The 18,957-nt window shown below is 45.0% G+C and overlaps 1 protein-coding gene across 12 annotated transcripts in view; it reads right to left on the bottom strand.

The window, feature by feature from the left end:
* Positions 1-6,369: 6,369 nt before the first annotated feature.
* Positions 6,370-18,957, bottom strand: part of BIN1 (bridging integrator 1) — an 88,819-nt gene continuing 76,231 nt past the window's right edge. For 8 of the 12 annotated variants that reach the window (XM_056496281.1, XM_056496277.1, XM_056496285.1 and 5 more), the window contains 4 exons: positions 14,628-14,720; positions 13,748-13,858; positions 12,843-12,944; positions 6,370-9,866 (listed from right to left, as the gene is read on the bottom strand). In XM_056496281.1, coding sequence (XP_056352256.1) covers positions 9,759-9,866; positions 12,843-12,944; positions 13,748-13,858; positions 14,628-14,720 — 414 coding nt within the window. In that variant the 3' untranslated portion in view covers positions 6,370-9,758. Of the gene's footprint in view, positions 9,867-12,842; positions 12,945-13,747; positions 13,859-14,627; positions 14,721-18,655; positions 18,680-18,957 lie in introns of all 12 variants that reach the window. The other 4 variants (XM_056496275.1, XM_056496276.1, XM_056496278.1 and 1 more) reach the window with 1 other exon arrangement.

Here is an 18,957-nt window from a genome sequence, read left to right as displayed (position 1 = left end):
CAGAGGAGGGTGTTACCAGCTGGCAGGGTGTGAGCCCAGGTCCCAGCAGTGCTGCAGCACACAGCAGCCTCAGGCAGCATCACACCCACACATCTCAGGGGTCAGGGCCACAAACACCACTCACAAGGGCACCCCTCTGCAGAGCAAAGTCTGAGCAGTTTTACAGAGGTCTGTCAAATGGGGCTCCATCTAGACCTGGAGCACTGAGACAAACCCCACTCACAGCAGGCACTGTGTCCTGCCCCACCGCCCCAGAACCTGGGGCATGTGGAAGAACACCAGCATGTACATTTCTGCCCCAGTCAGGTAAGAAATTAGCTGTTCCCAGCTGCTGGTCCTTACTTACCTCAGCATCCAGAGTGAGCACAACACAAACTCCCTGCCTTTCCAGTCAGGAAGCAAAGGAAAGCTCCATCCATAACCGTGCCAGGGCAGTGCCTGGATGCTGTGTGAGATCAGGGCAGACACACCACTGCAGCCACCACACCTACAGCATCTCTTTGGTAATCTGAGATGACTGAGAAGGTCACAAACCTACAGCTTCTTACACACACACAGATTTCTCAGGAGTTAAGCAGGGACTGACTCTGGGAGGAAAACTGTAGCAGATATCCAAGGAGGCTGCTTAAAACTTGGTGCCTCTCACACATTGAAAGCATCAAATCTTCTACTAGTGCTGAGCACAGGGAATTCAGCTCTGATGCTGAGTTTAATTAAATAGAAATATGAACTAAGAAAGAAGGGCTAATTAGATAGAAATGCAGAGTTAGAGGATGTGAATACTGATTAACCTAATAATAGACAATAATGCTGATAAAGGGAGTTAAATGGATTGTTTAATGGATGGAATGATCTATAGTATATAATATATAAAGTACTTAACAGTAAACATTTAATTACCTCTTCAGTTGCATTTTTCTTTACTGTGTGCTAAAGTGCTTCATAAAAGAGTTATTGGATGGGAGTAATTTACAGTCCTGCAAAAACATCTGTATTGTACAGGAAAGAGCAACAATTTATCAGAGCCACAGCAGAAAGCCTGAGACACAGTGAGCAATGCTGGGAGCTGCCAGATAGGGCAGAGCAAGGCAAATTAAATACCTGTTTTCCTGGTATGGTACATCAGTGCCTCTGTGGGCAGGAGGCACAGCCTTCCCTGATGTGCTTCCCACAGGAAGGAGGGCTTAGGAAGCAGAAGATGGACATGACACTTCATGACATGAAGGGAGACTTGCTGAGTTTTTAGGAAGGTCACTAGTCACAGAGGAGCAAAGCCAGCTTCTGCCATGTGTTATGGGGAAAGTTCTTAGAGGGCTGGAAGCATCTCTGGTTATTGTGATCATCAAGTGCAATACCACAGCCCAGCCACTAAAACACTGTGACTGCTCCCAGCACAGCTGCTCTCAGTTTGAGCTTTCCTCACATTTCCCCAGGGGAGCCAGCCAGAAGTCTGGCATAGAGAAGGTGTTTTTGAGCCCCTCAGGATGTTTGGTACTGAGACAGGGAGCTCATGGATGTCACGAGTGCCTCCGTGTGGCCAGCTCACTCCTACAGCAGCATCGCCCTCAGCAGCAAATGCAGCACTTTGTGCAAAATCAATAGTCAGGTCTCTCCTGGAGGCCTCTAATAGAGATGTACAGAGGCAATCCTGGACATTAGAGAGAGGAAGTCACTCCAGGAGGCTCACAGGTCCCTGAATTTGAGATAGGGGAAACTGCAGCCTGTGGCACAGGGGTTTCTGAACATGCCTCCCTTCTGCTGTAATTGCCATCATTGTGCCTGTCACAGAACGTGCCCTAAAGGGGCACATGATCATGTCCTTTGGGACTCAGAACAAGGCTTGCACTCCTTACTGGCACAGCAGCAGTCTCAGTCCCATCACATTCATCTCACACCTTGGGCTGTGTCACGTTGCTCAAACGGTGAAAACGTGTGCAATTAAATTTTTATACCTTGCACTCCTGCTAGAGCTTTTCTTTCTCCTATCTTATTGCTAAGCAGCTGGGATAAAGGTGATCACTGGCACTTGATGGAGTTCAGCCCTCTCACTGGCAGGGTCACTGGTAGAGGGGATTTGCTTCCTCATCACTTGGATTTCAAAAAGCAGCCTGGCTTTCATGTCCTCGTTACTGCATGGCTCTGTCATTTCCAGTGCCTGTGCAGCATAGGTGGCACCTGAATTTCTACATGTTAATTCATAAGGAAGTGCTGAGACAAACAGAGCACCTGTAAAGAAGTCAGCCTCAGTAACAGGGAGCACAAGCAAGACATGAGATAACACCAGTGCTAGGAAAAGGAAAGCTGATACTAGATGGGGGCTGTGCCAGAGTTGCCTACCCAATTTTGATAACTAGTAAGTTCCCTTACAGATCTATTCCCCCAGCATCCAAAGAAACAATCTCACCAAAACCTCTCAGCAGCACATCAGAACAGCTCACAGAGTCAGCCCAATGCTCCTGGCAGGGGGCTATGCCTCGTCCACTGAGAAGTGATGCCTATTCCATTACCTGCACCACAGGGCCAAGGAGAGCAGCCTGGCCATTAACTGCCTGTGATGAGCTAATTAATCATGGGCACTTGCTGAATTCCTGTTCCCACTCTGTTATTAATGGCTCGGTGGATTGGGCTGCACAGCAGAGGCTCCTCCACCTGCTGAAGCAGCAATTCTGCTCTGCAAAGGGCACCAGCTTCACCCAGCCAGCAAACAGGAGAAACTGCTGCCCCAAACTCCCATCTCCTCCTCAGCATTGCAGACTGACTCCTAGCTCCACACTGGGGCTCAAGCTTCCTGTCAGTGTCTTCCCAGGGGGCATGGGCTCCTACTGAAGGACAGCCCTGGTACCAACTTGTCCCTTCAGGTGGAATGACTGACACCAGTCACTGCCAGTCCATTGCAGCACAGAATGCCCTGGCTTTCACCCTGCCCACCACTCCAGCCTCACCTGGTGCCACGTGTGTCTCCTCCATCTTAGAGGCTTCCTTCTCCAGCCTGTGTTCCCAGAGGGAAGCCCATCTTCCCTCAGTGTGATGAGCTCCACAGAGGTTGGACCAGGGCCCTTGAGCCTGATCCTGCTCCAGATGTGCTGCCTGAGTTTATGTGGCCACAGCTTGCACGTGGCATATGACACCAACTGCTGCTTGTTTGGAGCAACAGAACATCACTGGGAATGAATTGCACAGCTGAGCAGAAACTCTGACAATTAATTACTGACTGCTCCCACTTGTCTTTCCCCCTCCCATTTCCACTATATTTTTAGGTGATGGGAATGCAACTGTGTGAGGCAGGACAAGCAGAAGGCATGCACAGGGTGCCACTGGGTCTTGCTCCTGCCCTGTGAGCTTCCATCTGCTGCAGAGCTGGCCCAGCTCAGCCTCACAGGAGCCACCACACCAAGGCAGAGCCTGAGTCACCAACTGCAGTGAGAGTTCCAGGGGCACAGCCTGCCTCCTGCTCTCCCTCTGCCACAAGGTGTGACTCGGGTCCATCCCAATGCCAAAGAGGTGAGAGGCTAAAAGGCACTAAACCCTCCAGGCTGTCTGGAAGACAAGGCATGGTGCAAGCACAGCCTAGCCAGCTCCCTGAGCTGGCTCTGGGGCTTGTGCAGCTGCATCCTAAAGCAGAGGGCTCTGGCAGTCCACCCATCAAGGTGCTAACTGGCACCAATTTACATCAGACCCCAGCTGGCCTTTGGCCAGCACTCTCTATTTACACACCAAGTCCCACGGGCAGCTGTGCCAAGCCTGACTGGAATCAGGCATCCAAGGGAATGGCCCCAAAACCAGTCAGCTATGAACTGTGAATCCCTCTAATCCTGTCCCTCAATCCCTGTGGCTGATGGGCACAAACACCCCCTTCCTACCTACAAAGGAAACATCCAATTTAAAGAGCAGAACCCAGAGCCAGCCTGGGAACTGACCACACACAGGTGTGGCAGCAGGCCAGAGGGAGCTGAGAAAAGCTTGGCCAGGAGGTGCAGAGTGCCCTTGTGGTGTCATAGTCCCACTAACAGACTTGCCTTAGGGGATGGTTGCATCACTTTGGGGTCAGTAGCTAATAAAAAGCAAAGATCTCAAATCCTTCCTTAACTACATTCATTTGGCATCACCATCAACTGGAACAGAGATGGCTGCTGTAAGAGGACCAGCATCATCCTCTCCATCTCATGTAAGAACATGTTTGTAAGAAATCCCAATATTAAATATGCCTGGACACCAAACATCTATGAAGCTATTCACCTATATGGGAAGAAAAATATCCTGAACTGTTTCAGCTTCTTAATATAAAGGTAAGAAAAAAATACAGAGAGAAACTGACACAGGATTTAGGATGACACAAATTATATTTCTGAACATCACCAAGAAACAAGATGGGACAAATTCATCTAGTATTTGTGGAACTGGGCATCACAGCTCTAAATACAATGGGAATTGTTCAGCTTTGTTTAAACAAAACAAAAATTAATTAAAAAACCACTCAACCCCCAAACATGTTTCAGGTCATTGTGATTAAACTCAGAGACTGAATGAACAGAAGGAAAAGAGATTGCTAATACACTGCCAAAGTCGTTCCCACTTAATTCACCTAAAGAGAAGCAATAAGCCCAGGACTGCATCTGGCAAGTTTCAAGTAGGGACTTTCTACATGAAATGCAGACTAGGGTCACAATTAGCAGAATAAGCTGCAAAAGGAGGTGAAGGAATTACAGCCACAGGTCACATCAAAGTACAAGCTTATACAGACCAGTCTTCACAGCTGTAGCTTCTCCATTTAGTTTCATAAGCGAAATTTCCAAAAGAGCCTTTTAATTCTCAGCCCCCATGTGTCAGCTAGACCCGATGCTTTGTGAGGGCTGGTGACACAATCCAGCTCTGGGCACCACCCAGGACTCCTTTCCATCAGGAGTTATGCAAAAAGGTGTAAACCAGAGCATGCAAGCAGAGAGGTGTCTGCACCAGTACCAGGTGTGATGGTACCTCTTTGGCAAGGAGTAGCTTCCCTTTGGCAGCCCAGAGAAGAAATGCTGCTGCTTGTTTTCCTGTACCAGCACTATCAAGCTGCTTTGTGTAGGATTTGCTGATGGACATGTTTGTACATCTTCTAGCTTTGCACTTTTTAGCTGGTGGGACATGTCCAATGCTGCCACCATCCTCAAAGAGCATGGACAGGCTGGGGAGTGAGAGGAGCTGGAGAATGGGGCCAGTGCTCAAAGACACAGGCTACTGAAATCAGAGGTGACTGTGTTAGATGCACATAGGCCTTGTCTGTGGGAGACACAGGTCTTCCTAAAAAGGGCTGAGAGACACCTCTGCATCCTTCAGAGAAGGATTTTGGGGCACTGACTGTACAACATCCAAAAATATCTGTGGCAGAGCATTGCACCTGTCCTGCACAGAGCAGGAAACAGGAAGCTTTGAACTCAGGGCCACTGGCAGGCAAGAAACACCTGTTATCAGATTGAACATACACATCTTGGCCATTCATGTTTTTTCTCAGTTTCTCCCTGGAACTAAGAAGTGAGGGAGTCAGTGCATCAGCCCAGAATGAAAAAGATAATGGATAATCCCTCCATCCTCCCCCATCTCCTTAGCCTTGGGCCTTTTCCCTCCAAAAGCCCACTGTAAAACCCAAATGAGCTGACATCCCAGTTCCAGGTAGAACAGGGAGTCCTCACTCCTGCTCCAGGTCCCCTTTGACTTGGGGCTGTCTGCCTTGGCCACGTTCTTGGGATAGTGGGACAGGAAAGGGTTCTGCAGCAATGAACAAAGCTGCAAGGATTGTGGCACAATTCACACAAAGCAGTACCAGCTTTGGGGAGCTGGAAATGAAACTGCACAACCACATTTACTGTGTCACCTCAACAGCCAAGCAAAACAAAGGTGATAAAAGCAGACAGCTGAGGAATGCCCATGGAAATGGCAGAGTATGTGGGAGTCTCACCTGGAACACCATACTCTTCTTCACCCTGGGACTTTTCATTAATTCTATCAAATAGATATTTTACTGACACAGCTAAGGTAGAAAAAACAGGGGAAAGCAATGCCTTCTTTCTTTCTTATCAGTTGGGTAAATATTTTTTCCCACTTCATACTAGGATTAGGCTCAAACTGGAGTAGTTTCATAAATCTGTAACCAAACTGAAGCCAACAGAGCAAGAATGTCTTTCTGCAAGACCAGTCAATGGCATGGGATGAGAGATGCTTTTATTTTTCACCCAGTAGAACAACCAAGTGGAAGATTATTGAATGAGGAAAACAGCAGCTTTGATGGGCCATATACCAAGTAATCCCTGAAATGTGTCCAGTGTATCTGTCAGTGGAGCAGAACTGGGCTTCTTTGGGTTCTCTTCAGTGGATAATGTATTTGCAAAAAAATACAGTTTAGAGTTAACTGAAACCAGTCATCAGATTAAGAAAAAAGGCAAAGGCAAACAGACTATTAAAACATTTTCTTTCAGCATTTTCGAAACAGAAGGTTTCACATTTTTGCTTCAAAGCAAGTTGTTACAGCCCAAGACATAACGTTTGTTAAAAAGATGAAATGCAACCCTAGAAATTAACGTTTCATTTTGATATGAAAGGATTTGTTTGTTTCAATTTTTTCCCTTTTTCATTCCACTGAGAAAATGGAAAAAAAAAATTGTCTCAGGTCACCCTTACATTTTTTCTCAGATTTTTCAGTTCAGCCTGCAAACTGAAAAACCAGGTGGGCACAGCCTACTTGGGAGTTTACTGTCTCTCTTTCTATTTGAATCAATCTAAACCAAAGAAAAAGGGGAAGTTCATTTCACCAGGTAATACCAACCAGAACCAAGGTATTTAGGAGATGTAAAAACACTGAAAATGGGAGGAGCCATGGCTGTTTACAAGGGGCTGAACTACCCAGGAGACAGATCTCCTGGCCCTAAAGAACACTGCCATCTCTAAGTTTCCTGCTATGCCATCCTACTTTCACATAAGGCAATTTATAAACTGTGGGTCTGATCCTGCATTTTCAGAACCTGACTGAGATGTGCTGACACCACTTATCTGTGAGCAATGCAAGATGCAGGTAACCCACCCTAACCTGCTCTAAGCAAGGGAGCCTGGGGGTTTTGGGGTTGGGGGAAGCAAATGGAGAGAGACACAACACTCTCCCCACAAGCAACACTGGAGCATCACTCACATGACCTGAAAACAACATCCCTTTTTTGCAGAGTGCTGCCACTTCTGCAGGGACAATACAGTACTGGATAGTTGCTCTGCAAGCTCAATAAAATGAAAAGGCCTTACAAGGATCTTTGTTGGGACAGTCATCTGGTTCAAGCACAGCAGAGGACAACAACAGCAAAAAAAAACCCACAATAAATTAGGTATCAGCACAGCTTTCTAAATGGTCTAGAACAGTTACTACAAGACAAAAATCACAGCTCTGGTAACTTAGAATCTTGTCCTTTTTTTAAAAAAACAAAGCTATTATCCACAGGTTTTGCATAAAAATAAACATTTTAAGCTGACTGCATTATGTTAATTGGATCAACCCGCTTTTTAATATATATATATTTCTATGTATATTTAAATGTATATTTTTATATGAATAATCTTTAAAGGAGTAATGGGAGTCACAAATGCATAAAAATAGATATTTTGAAAAACAAAAAAGAGTAATAATAAAGACAACCCTGATGAAAAAGGAAAAAAAAGTCAAACAGGGCAGTATTCTAAAGCAACAGCTCACCATACTATAATTTGTGGAGTCCAGTCCTGTATTGTGAGCAGTTACTCCTAAATACTATTGGGGTTTCTAACAGTGATGCAAAATAAATTCCTGCACATTTTTTTCTTTTAAAAAGGAGAAGGGATTTGGATATATAGGACAGATTTAATGCCTGTTACATTGCTGTAAATAACTAGCATGGATCATCTCCCAAGCTGAAAGCAGGAGGAACTCCAACAATGCTGGCATCTATAAGAATATATTTTCTAACCAAAACCAGATCTATTCCTCCAAACTAAGGTTGTTTTTTTTTTAAAAGAAAACACACCATTTTTGCCCTACAATGCTTTTCTGTTTTTCTACAAATAATCCAAACAGATTGGAAAAGGTGAGATCTTCAGTATTCTGTCAGCATTTTGTGCAGCTTTAACAAAAGCCAACTCCTACTAGTTTGGAAGATTACTTCAGAGTGATCCTGAGCACAGTGTAACCTCACTGTTAAAAATCCCTTCAGGGCAAAACAATCATGGGGGAGGAGGGGAAGCTGTAAAAAATTAAAATAGCCTGACTTGCTTGCCAGCTACATCAGCATTCAAGTAAAGTTTATAAAGTACCTTGGTGGGACTTTAGAGTCTTGGAGAGTCAGACCGACTTATATTAACAAGTGTAATATGCACTTAGAAACAGCCTTGTCATCTGCTGTCTAAACTAAAAAAAAAAAAAACAAAATTCAAAAACAAACAGAAGCAAAGGAAAGGTAAAGGAAAGGACTCAGCATCAGTATTAGACTGCAGAGTGTCTTCTTGACACTGACTTTGATATTCTTGCCTTCCTTCCTAATGCATTACAATAGCATGAAGTCACACAGCCATTTTAAACGAGCATTTCAAGAGTCCAGTTTTCATAGAGGTTAACTTGATCACCAGCACAGCACTGGAGAAAGCTGATCTAACCATATTTCACTTAAACTCTTCAAAGGAAAATAAGAAATACAATTCCACAAAAAAACAATGCCAATGAAAAGCACAGAAAGTAGGTTTTTGTTTTTTTATCAGTGTTTTCTCTTTGATATTCTTACAGAAAAAAAAATTTCTTCCCTTATCTCTTTCTTCAAAGGCAAATTTTCTAACCAGTAGATTTTAGAGCTATTTTCCATCTACACGAATCTAAACTTTTCTGAAACCACCAAAAGGTTTGGGTTTTTGAGGGGTAGGGGATGGGGATGTGTGTGATAGATGATTCCCTCTCCTAAATTTCAGAGACATCCAAATGGCATCTATTTGTTTTGTCCTGTTTCTCCTCCTGAATTTGTCCATTCCCCTTAGGATTTCACAGGCCAACACTACTGTGAGAATTTAGGTGTCTGCATTTGAAAGAACTTTGGACTGAGCACAGCTTCACACATTTCACCTTCTTCATGCCCTTTCCATGTAGTTTCTTCTATCTTTACATGTATAAAATCACAGTTTATGTAACATTGTTTTAAAGGAAGAAAATAAAATACACACACACACACACATACATTGTAGTGGTGAACTCTATACACTAAATCTTTTTTTCAACAGCATAACAGAAAGTTTGGCCTATTGTCGGTTGAAGATGTAGGGAAGGCTGAATTTTAATGGTTGCCATGCAAGCCACCTTCAAGACAAAACAGATTAACCCACCCAAGAGCAAATGCAGCTTCTACACTCAAGCCATTCAACAAATACTGCCTTTCCAGGAATCAGACTGACATATGACAATCCAGTCAATGCAGTACTTGGAGAACTTCACTGAGTTACTTCTGCATCAGTCCTTTGAATCCAAATGCTGTTTAAACCATAGGGGAAGAGGGTATCTGAATTGCCTTATTATTATTAATATGTATATATTTCAATAACACTTTGAATTTCAATTAACTTCTGAAACCTTGCCCTTTGAGAAGAACACACCCTTTAGGTTGACTTTTTTTCAGGCTTCTATTCCTTCAAAATTCTCTCTTCTTTTCCTGTTGTTCTTTTTCAATTATCTACCAGAAAACTTGCTTTCTTCCAGCAGAAATGCAGCTGGTGGGCTTGGACTTTCACTGCACTCGTTCTGTGAAATTCTCAGGGAAAACCCCTCGGCATTGGTCAAGTTCCTTATGCTGGATCCAGTCAGACTCCTTCACACCCATCAGCCATCCTTCATCCTGGTGGAGAAGACAGAGATCAGATGAGGGATAGATGTGAGCAGGGATTTTTCTTACACATTGCAGGCCAAGGAGGTGTCAAGGCATTACCAAAGCCATGCTCTTATTTGGCTTGGAGACAATCCAGGAGGAGTAGAGGGGAGAAGGAAAAAAATTTCTTTTGTTATTTTTAAATGGAGAAAAGGCTACATCCTACCAGAGTTCATACCAAAGCTCCCATTTGATCCAGATTGTACAGACACAGAACAAAATAAGCAAGTGTAACAGAAACATGTCATAATTTACACCCACTCAAGCAAGAGAAATTCTGCCAAAAGAGACTCCAGAGCTACAGGATGGGAATCACCTATCTCACCCTTCACAATGGAAACCTGAGGGGTCTAGCATTCTCCATAGCCATAAAAGAGAAAGGCAGTGTGTAATTCACCCCATTCATCCCAGGCACAAGTCTTTGGAAAGGATGAATCAGCCCCAGGAGGTGCTCATCCCTGCCCCAGTCAGAGCACCCAGATGATTGGCATTTTAGAGGTGGTACAGGCAAAATGAGTCTTATTTGCTATGCTGAAATCCTTACCTAGGGGAACTGGGAGCTGAGGAACCCAACCCATTTTCCCAAAACTCAATAGTCTGTTTGGCTTGCTGCAAGGTGAGGTTAGCAAAACTCCCAGGTTTTGGCTACATGTGATTTGGGTCTCTCAATAAGGTCTTCCCTAGCCTCCAAACTGTACATCTATAAACACAGATGAGTTTTCACTCAGGTGAAAGGAGCCCTGCTCATGAACAGAACCAGACTTCCCACCCTCTACCTGCAGGCTGTCTGGCTTTGAGATTTCTGCTCCATTCTAGGCACATGAGGGAGAGATTCAAGGTAGTCAGGATATTTAAGGTGGGAGGGCTGCACTGAGCTTGCAGCTCAGGTGTACAACCACTCTACTCTCTGCATGCCCTGGAGCTCCCCTTCAGCATGCACATGCCCCACTCATCTGCAGTGGGCAGCCTGTGGGTTTGAAGTGCAGCACGAGGCACAAGAGCTGCACAGCTCCCAGAGCCTGCAGCTCACTCAGCCCTGGCTGCTGCCTTAGACTGGAACTTCCAGGAAATGTCATGGGGAAGACAGGAGATGGGAGCCCATCTGCAGCAGCCAGCTGCAGGGGCTGTGGAAGGATTGACATGCCATAAATCAGGAAGACAAACAGAAGACACTGGGCCCAAGTGTCTAGAAAGCAGCTTCCAGCTCACAGCACATCAGGCACAAAAGCTCATCCATTTGCACACAGGGCTGTGCCATACAGCATGCATGCATCACTCCCACCACACCCTGCCCTGAAGGGTCTCCTCAGCTCTAGGGATTAGACACAAGGACTCAGATGGGGCCTTGACAATTTTCAACCACATCATTTAAAGTGCCAGCTTAGAAGTGTTGCTGCTCTCAACCCTTTCTTCTATCAAGAGAGATGAAACCAGGCCTGGATGTACCCACAAAATGACACCTAGCTGTAAGGTAGGGATGTGAATCAGTCCAGTATCCTAAGCTCCCTCCACTCACGTGCACTGTTCATGCACATGTTAACAGCCAGCAACTCCTGGCTGGGTATGGTTGAGGTTAGGGAAATGAGCTGTAGCACAGGATACACTGTAGAAGGGTTAGAGGGCTTCAGTGCAGCTACAGAGTCATGTTAGCAACACTCAGAGCTCACCCTCTGCAGCTTGGAGAGTCTCGAGTTCATGGCTGTTGCACCCACATCCAGCTAAAGTGCAAACACAGGGCGTTGAAAAACTCTGCTCCACAAACGCCATCTCCTACCACAGAAACTGGGGCAGCTGACACTCACTTCCATCCAGAAAGCTTGCTGAGAAAGAAATGCTCACCAATCCTTGTGCAGGGCAGTCCCACCAGTGGGGAGTCTGAGTCTTAGCTTCAGAAGGAATCAGTTCCTGTTCCCCAAAAACCTTTTCTCCCCTAGCTGTGTGGGAGCTGTTGGCATTTTATAGCTCCATTTCACAAGCATCACCATGATCCATGATCTGCCTCCATAATTCACAAAGCCAACAGCTGGCCACAAAGAGGATCCACATTTTCTGAGTTAGTGAACTATGTCACCTTCTCTTCACCTGTTGTGGAATCCAGATTTTATCTGAACTTGGCCAAACCCAAAGAGCTGATGACTGCTTTGGAAATTGATTTGGAAATTCTCTTTCTTTTCCAAACAGAAACGTAGAGATGTGAGCACTAATTTTATAAACTCACCACCTCTCTCAGTCAAAGTAGTAAAACTGCTGCAGATTGCCAGTTAGGTGCTCTCAAACAGAGAAAGTGAGGAGGACTTACTCAAGGCTTCTAGAAATAGCTCAAATTAAAGAAAAACATGACCAAGTAAACCCAGGATAAAGATAGGCAGCAAGACTTATTCTCTGGAGCTGAGACCTGCTCTAGCCTTTGATTCTGCTGCCATCTCCTGACCAAACACAGTCATTTGGAAACAGCCACTGCTGAGCTGAAGTGCAAAATATCATCTACCACCAACTGCTTTCTCAGAGCTTCAACATTTCTCAAAAGAGAAGAAAACACCATAAGGTATGAGTCACTTTTTTCAATGCCACAGTCTGTGTGGTAGTGGTCATAGGGAATGTCCATCAAGTTAAGGGGCAGTGAGGAAGCTAAATACAGGTTCTGTTGGGCTCCCTGATCAAGAGAGCCACTGTATCGGCTCAAATGTTCTGACAGGGACAAGAATCCATGGCTATTCCACATGCTTAATGCAGCAGAATATCTCCACTTTCCAATAACAAGCAAAGTCCTCCCCTCTGTTGCAGAAAGCCAATCTCAAGCTCAAGGACAACCGGCTCTCTTGCCAGCTCCCAGCCACAAACTAATGGCTCAGCATCCAGCCAGCCAACTGTTAGTGAAGAAAGAAGCAGCTCAGGAAACCCCCTGGGCTCCACCTGGCCCAGGCTCACACAGCCTCCCCCACTCACCTGCTCCTCAGGGTTCTCAAATGGAATCACCAGCACCACGTCCCCAGCCTTCAGCTGCAGCTCGTCGGTGTCGGTGGCCGTGTAATCGTGCATGGCCTGGACCTGCAGGGACAGCACAGAAGCACTTTGAGAACTACAGCCTGTAAGGCCACCTGAAACCAGACTTCATGTCATGAGCCTCCTGTAATTCCTCAGGGCTTTGCCATTCTTCCACTTTCAGAAGAACTCACGGAAAAAAAATGGGAATGATTACAGCAGAGTAGTGTTCCTACAGTATGATGCTGTAACTTCTCACTTTTAGGGCATGATACATCTGTGCTTTCTCCCTACCACACTCCCTTATGCACATTAAATTTGTGGCTTATCTTCACCCAAAATCACTCCTTCCTCCACATCATTGCTGCAGGTGATCTTTGGCATATTCAGAACACCCACCCAAATTCTCTCTCTAGACCTATATCTTTCTCTGTTAATCCTGGCTTTTCTAACTCCCTCAAACACAGAGTCCTCCATTCCTGCTGTTCTCAACTCTTCTCAATTTGCCACTTGCACTGAAGTTTAACATTTCCTGTCAGGAGCACAACATTTTAACCACTATCCAGAGTCTGTGACTGACATCACCAGACCACCAAGACAGAAACCACTGCAGCAGAGAAAACAGATTTGCTGCACAGTACAGCAAAGATACAATACCTTTAGGTGCTGATGCTCTTATATAATCCTTTGAAACATCTGGAACTGCATGAAGCTACACTGCTGGAGAGGAAAGTTTCTCTCTCCTTCAACATCCATTCTGCCTTTCAATATGGACTAGTCCATGGCCATGCTGAGTGAAAGCTGTTAATGCTTTAGAGGGGAGAAAAAACCCTCACCAGGAACTCGATGCCACACAACCACACACTCACCTTGAACAGAAATCCTGGGGGCATGTCAGCTCTCTCAGATGAAGCACCTCCTTCCACTGTGCCATTGATGGTTGCAGGGAAAGTTTCCACAACAACAGCAGGCAGAGAGCCCTGGTAGGCAGTGGCAGCCATGGAAGGGAAAAAAAGCCATTGAGAAAAGAGAATCCAAAACTGAAGCTCCAAGTCTACCCTGGAGGATCCAGACCCCCAACCATCCCATGGCTTCAGTGGGTTTTCCCAGCACACCAGTCAGCCACAAAAACACCCCAAGGGACAGCAGAGGCAGCAGTGAGAAGGCAGGACTGGTGACTGCTGTCTTTCTCTGCCTAAGGCTGCAGAAATGATGAGTTAGAGGTTTCCTGAGACCATAATGCCTGGCATTTCCCAGTGGCTATGGTCACAATGCAATCTCACAGAGCCCTCCTGGAACAGACAACTCAAATGTGACCAAGCCGCCATGAGACAGGACCTACCCCTGTCCCCTAGAAGGACAGCAGTGTCACTAAAAAGAGAGGAAGCCTGGATATTCAGGAGACACAGCCAGAGCCCAGAGGACAGGGTGGGTAAAGTAAATGGCAAGCAAGGGGGAATCCAGCTGACAACACAGCTTAGGACACAGCATGGGCTGTGGGCTGACTCAATAACATGGGTGAAAGGACAATTCTTTTACTGAATTTTCCAGCAGAACTTTCTCCCTAAGCATTACACAGATAAAATGCAACAATTAAGTCTGGTCCCTGAATAAAAGCATTGTAACTTCTTTGGTGGCAGGGACATGTTTTTCCAAGCAGCTACACAGCTCTTTTCCCAGCCCAGCTCCCACATGTGCTGTATAACAAAAGGATGGAGAAAAGGGATTGCTGTCCCTTGAGGTGTTTACCGATCCTGAGTCAGCTTCAGTTTTAGATGCTTCAGCTCCAGCTGCTGCTTCTGATCCAGCTGCTTCGGCTCCTGCACGAGCTGCTTCTGCAGGCTGCAATACAAAAGTCATCCCAGTGGGAAGTTATTCTCATTCTAGTTACACGTGTGTGCAAGTGCAGCCCAGCCTGCCCAAGTGCTCTGTGCCACTGCCTGAGCCATCTGCTGACTAACAGGTGAGTAGGGTATCACCTGTAGGTGAAATGTAGGGTCTGCCTACATTTCTGTCTCCCCCTTTCTTTGCAACTCATGGAAATCTCAGCAAAGCCAGAATCCCTCAACCCCAGCCACGCATTAAGCAATAATTCAGGGGCAATCAATGAAATGCCAAAAATTCTGTGTGCCTCTTTCTCTTCATGATTTAAACTGCAGACCTACTTTACACACACAATACTTCTTATTAGATCTAGACTGCCCACTTGTAAGAGAATACAAGTTCTCTTGCATGCCAAAGAACAAGAATCTCACCATAGTCTACTTCCAAGGATCAACAATCACAGAATATTTAAGTACTCACCCACTCCCAGAAAAAAAAAAGCATGGTAATAATGTGTCCAGACATGGAATTTAGTCCTGACCCATCACTGACATGCCATTAGCACTGAATCAAACAGGACACTGTGCTACTTTCACTCCCTTCGATTTCAGACAAGCCCAAAGAATTGTGAATCTGGATTCTGTTGTGAATATTCTATTACTAAGAAATTCCTTTGAATATTCCAGATGGGGTGTGTAACACATTTGTGTTGATAGGAAGTTTCTACTGCACAAAAGCTGCCACCACCAAGGCTATTCAGTATCACCCACAAATCACTGCTTGGCAAAGACTGTTCTAAAATGCCTGGAGACAGGGGTTTCTGTGCACAACAAAAGATCAACCAAACACCTATGGCTTCCAGCTGTTCAAGTTTTTAATCTCTTCTGTCTGAAGTCAGGTTAACTCTTTTTACACAAAGATGTTTATTTTCCCCTCCTAGAAATTGCAACAATGCAGGAAGTATGTTGGATCTGGTAGCACCAAGGCTGCAAATCACCCCCTTAGGAGACTGGCCAGGCATCATCTGAGAAAACTCCCAAGATTTGCCATTTTTAATACATGGGAATACCCAGCTTTAGCATGCCTCATACATTTGATAAACATCTGTTGTCCTGCTTCAGCTGGGATAGTTGATTTTCTTCTTAATAGCTGGTACAGGGCTGTGTTTAGGATTTAGGATGAGAATAATGTTGCCAACACTGATGATGTAGCTGTTGTTCAGCAGTGCTTAAAGTCAAGGACTTTTCATCTACTCATGCTACCCTACCAGCAAGGAGGCTGGGGGGTACAAGGAAGGGGACACACCCAGGACAGCTGGCCCCAAGTGACCACAGGTATATCCCAAATGTCATCATGCTCAGTGAATAAACTAGGGGAAAATCTGAGCAGGCACCACTGCTTAGGAATGAGCTGGGCATCAGTCAGCTGGTGTTGAGCAACTGTTTTTCCTTCCTCACCTGGGTTTTTTTGGGTTTCATTTATCTTTGTTATTTTCCTTTTCATTATGATTATTATTATTATTTTAATTAAATTGGTCTCATCTCAATCCACAAGTTTTCTTATTTTTACCCTTCCAACTTTCTCCTCCTTCCCACCAATGGGAGGGAAATGAGTGGTTGTGTGGTGCTCAGCTGCCAATTGAAGTTAAACCAAGACACATGTACCCCTGAATACAATCCTATTCAAAACAAGGCATTTTCCAGATTCCTTAATGTTGCAGTTCTCATAGTGCCACCTTACAAAAGCCCAGAGTAAAGCAATCACCATGGCAAACCTTAAATGTACCCCCATCTGGCTACTAACCATGCACTAGCATAATGCTCCAAGCAGCATTCTAATAACAGCAGCAATAACAAAGAAATAAATCCTTGATTTAATAAAAATTCATTACTTTACCTTCAGCTGCTCCAGCGGTGTCATCTAACACACACTTTCCTCCCCTATCACATCCTTCCTCATGTCTCCCCATCACCATGTCCAAAGGCCTATACTGCCAGAAGATGTTACAAAGAGCAGAGCTGTTCCCATCCTACAGGATTCCCTCAGCAGCTTTGGTAAATACATGCATATGAAATGCTACAAAGGATGCTCCTATTTAATTGGATTCACTCCCAGGTTTTCATTTGGGTTCTGTGAAACTGGAACTGGGACAGATGCCAGGCCAGCTCTATCTGACCAAGCATGGGTTTTATAAGGACAAGTGCAAAGGAGCACAATGTGAGGGTTTGGGTTTAGGTTTTCTTTTTAAGCAGCTAATTTACAAAAATAGTATTTAGTAATCAGAGAAACAGAATCTAAATTAATCCCCTGTATTTCAAAAAGGGCATTTTTATGTCAGCTACTAAGTTTTTTATTTTATATACCTGTCAAGCCTACAAAAGCATTTGCAGTCATGGAAAGATAGTACAAGGAGAAGAAGAATTGCTCACTGCTGTTACCAAGTTTGAAAGCTTTGATTATTCCAACAGCAGCATCATGCACATCAAATGCACATTTCCCAGTCTGCAGAACTGAGCCAGCACTGCTGCACTCAAGCTTCTATGCAGTTGCTAACCTTGTGGCCTTTGGGACTAAGGAACGACAAAAAAAAGTCTCCTCTCATCAACAGCTAAGAACATTTGTAACAAAAACACTGCCAAAGACTTGAAGAGGAGGATTCCCCAGCTTTAGGAAGCTCTGCTCTTTGTGTATGGTATACCAAGATGAGAACTGGTACAGTGAGAACACCTTGACTAGTAGCATTTCCTGGTTAAACAAATTCTCCTTTGGGTAATATCAGTTTGCAGGATGAGAGAAGTGGCCCAAGAAATTTTTTACAGCCAAGACTGTAAGCACAGCTCAACCAGATACAGTCATACCTCACCCTTGCCTATTCACCTGAAAGGAATGAGATTTTTCCTAGCTAAACCTCTTCTTCCCTACAAAGACAGATTGACAATGCACATACAGGGGAATGACAGATGTTAAACACTGGTGGCTGATAAAAGACACAGGGGAAATCTTCCTTGACATCACCTAAGCTCATGTGAAGAAGAGCAGGGGCCACAGTGAGTCCTTAGGCCAGGGCTAAGGACTCAGTCTAGGGGGTGATCTGGCCCTCAGGAATGGAAAGGTTGGCAGGACTCAATTCCTCAGCATGAGCTTACACAGTGGATACACCCAGCCCCAGCAGCAAGCCTGAGTACCCAGATCAAGCATTTTCTGTCCACAGAGAATGGCTGTCAGTCCAGAGGGACTCAAAGGTAGTTGTGCTTGAAGTATCTCTCACAGGGCTAATCTGCAGCAACCTGAGACCTGTCCAGGCCAGATATACAGAGGGCATAAATGAGGGTCAGGTTTTTGTTCAGATGCTGGGCATGTGCAGGGTCTCCCTCTCAGCAGCTCCAAAGCTGAGGCTGAGACAGATGCCAGGCAGGTCCTGGGCCTGCAGTTAACTTCCAGTGTAGACACAGGGTGAGCTAACTCACATCAGCCTGTCTGACAAGGATGAACAGCAAACACCACAGACAATTCCAGATGTGTGTGTATCTAATGGTACAGGCAGTAATGATGAGGGGCAGCTGAGATATTTATGCATTGCACATGAGACCAATAGGATGTAGAGAGTTTAGGAAACACTGTGCTGTGGAGAGTGAGGATGATGCCACAGTGGTACTAAGTATGAGGTGAAAGTCACAGCATTATGCCAAGGGAAAGATGAGTGGGTTAGCAGGGAAAGGCAATGGGTTTGTGCATTGGTTAAGTCTTAGAGTGCCAGACTGACTTGCAAATGTGGTTGGCCCTGGGGCTTCATACAGGATGCATAAGTGGGTCCAGCAGCACACAAAGCAACTTTAGTCTGGGGTGTGCAGGAAGGAGAAGCAGTGAAGGAAAGGAGACAGGTATGTGAACAGAGATGGCACTGGCATGTGAACAGCACATGATGAGAGACAAAAGCTGTATGAATTTCTTACCTCCCATAAATCCCAAGGTAAAGACTAAGCATGTCAAAGAGCAACAAAAATAAAACATGTTTATACATGATTATTTCAGCGAGTACAAACATTACAGACACTGATCAGACTGAAGCAGACATACACATTCAACAGCACTTATCTCTGCATGTTTTGAAAATATATGTAAGTAAATGAATTTATACATCCCTGGGAATAAAAGATCTTTAAGGTCCCTTCCAATATTCTATGATTCTGTGGTGTCTTTGGATACCTTAACCACTTTGCCACACTGCCCACCCCACAGGAAACAAATCTGACTG

The sequence above is a fragment of the Oenanthe melanoleuca genome, chromosome 7, assembly GCF_029582105.1.
Source record: "Oenanthe melanoleuca isolate GR-GAL-2019-014 chromosome 7, OMel1.0, whole genome shotgun sequence".
In the NCBI taxonomy this organism is placed as follows: Eukaryota; Metazoa; Chordata; class Aves; order Passeriformes; family Muscicapidae; genus Oenanthe; species Oenanthe melanoleuca.
The sequence above is the reverse complement of the archived record's forward strand: the minus strand, read 5'-3'. Positions and strand labels throughout refer to the sequence as shown.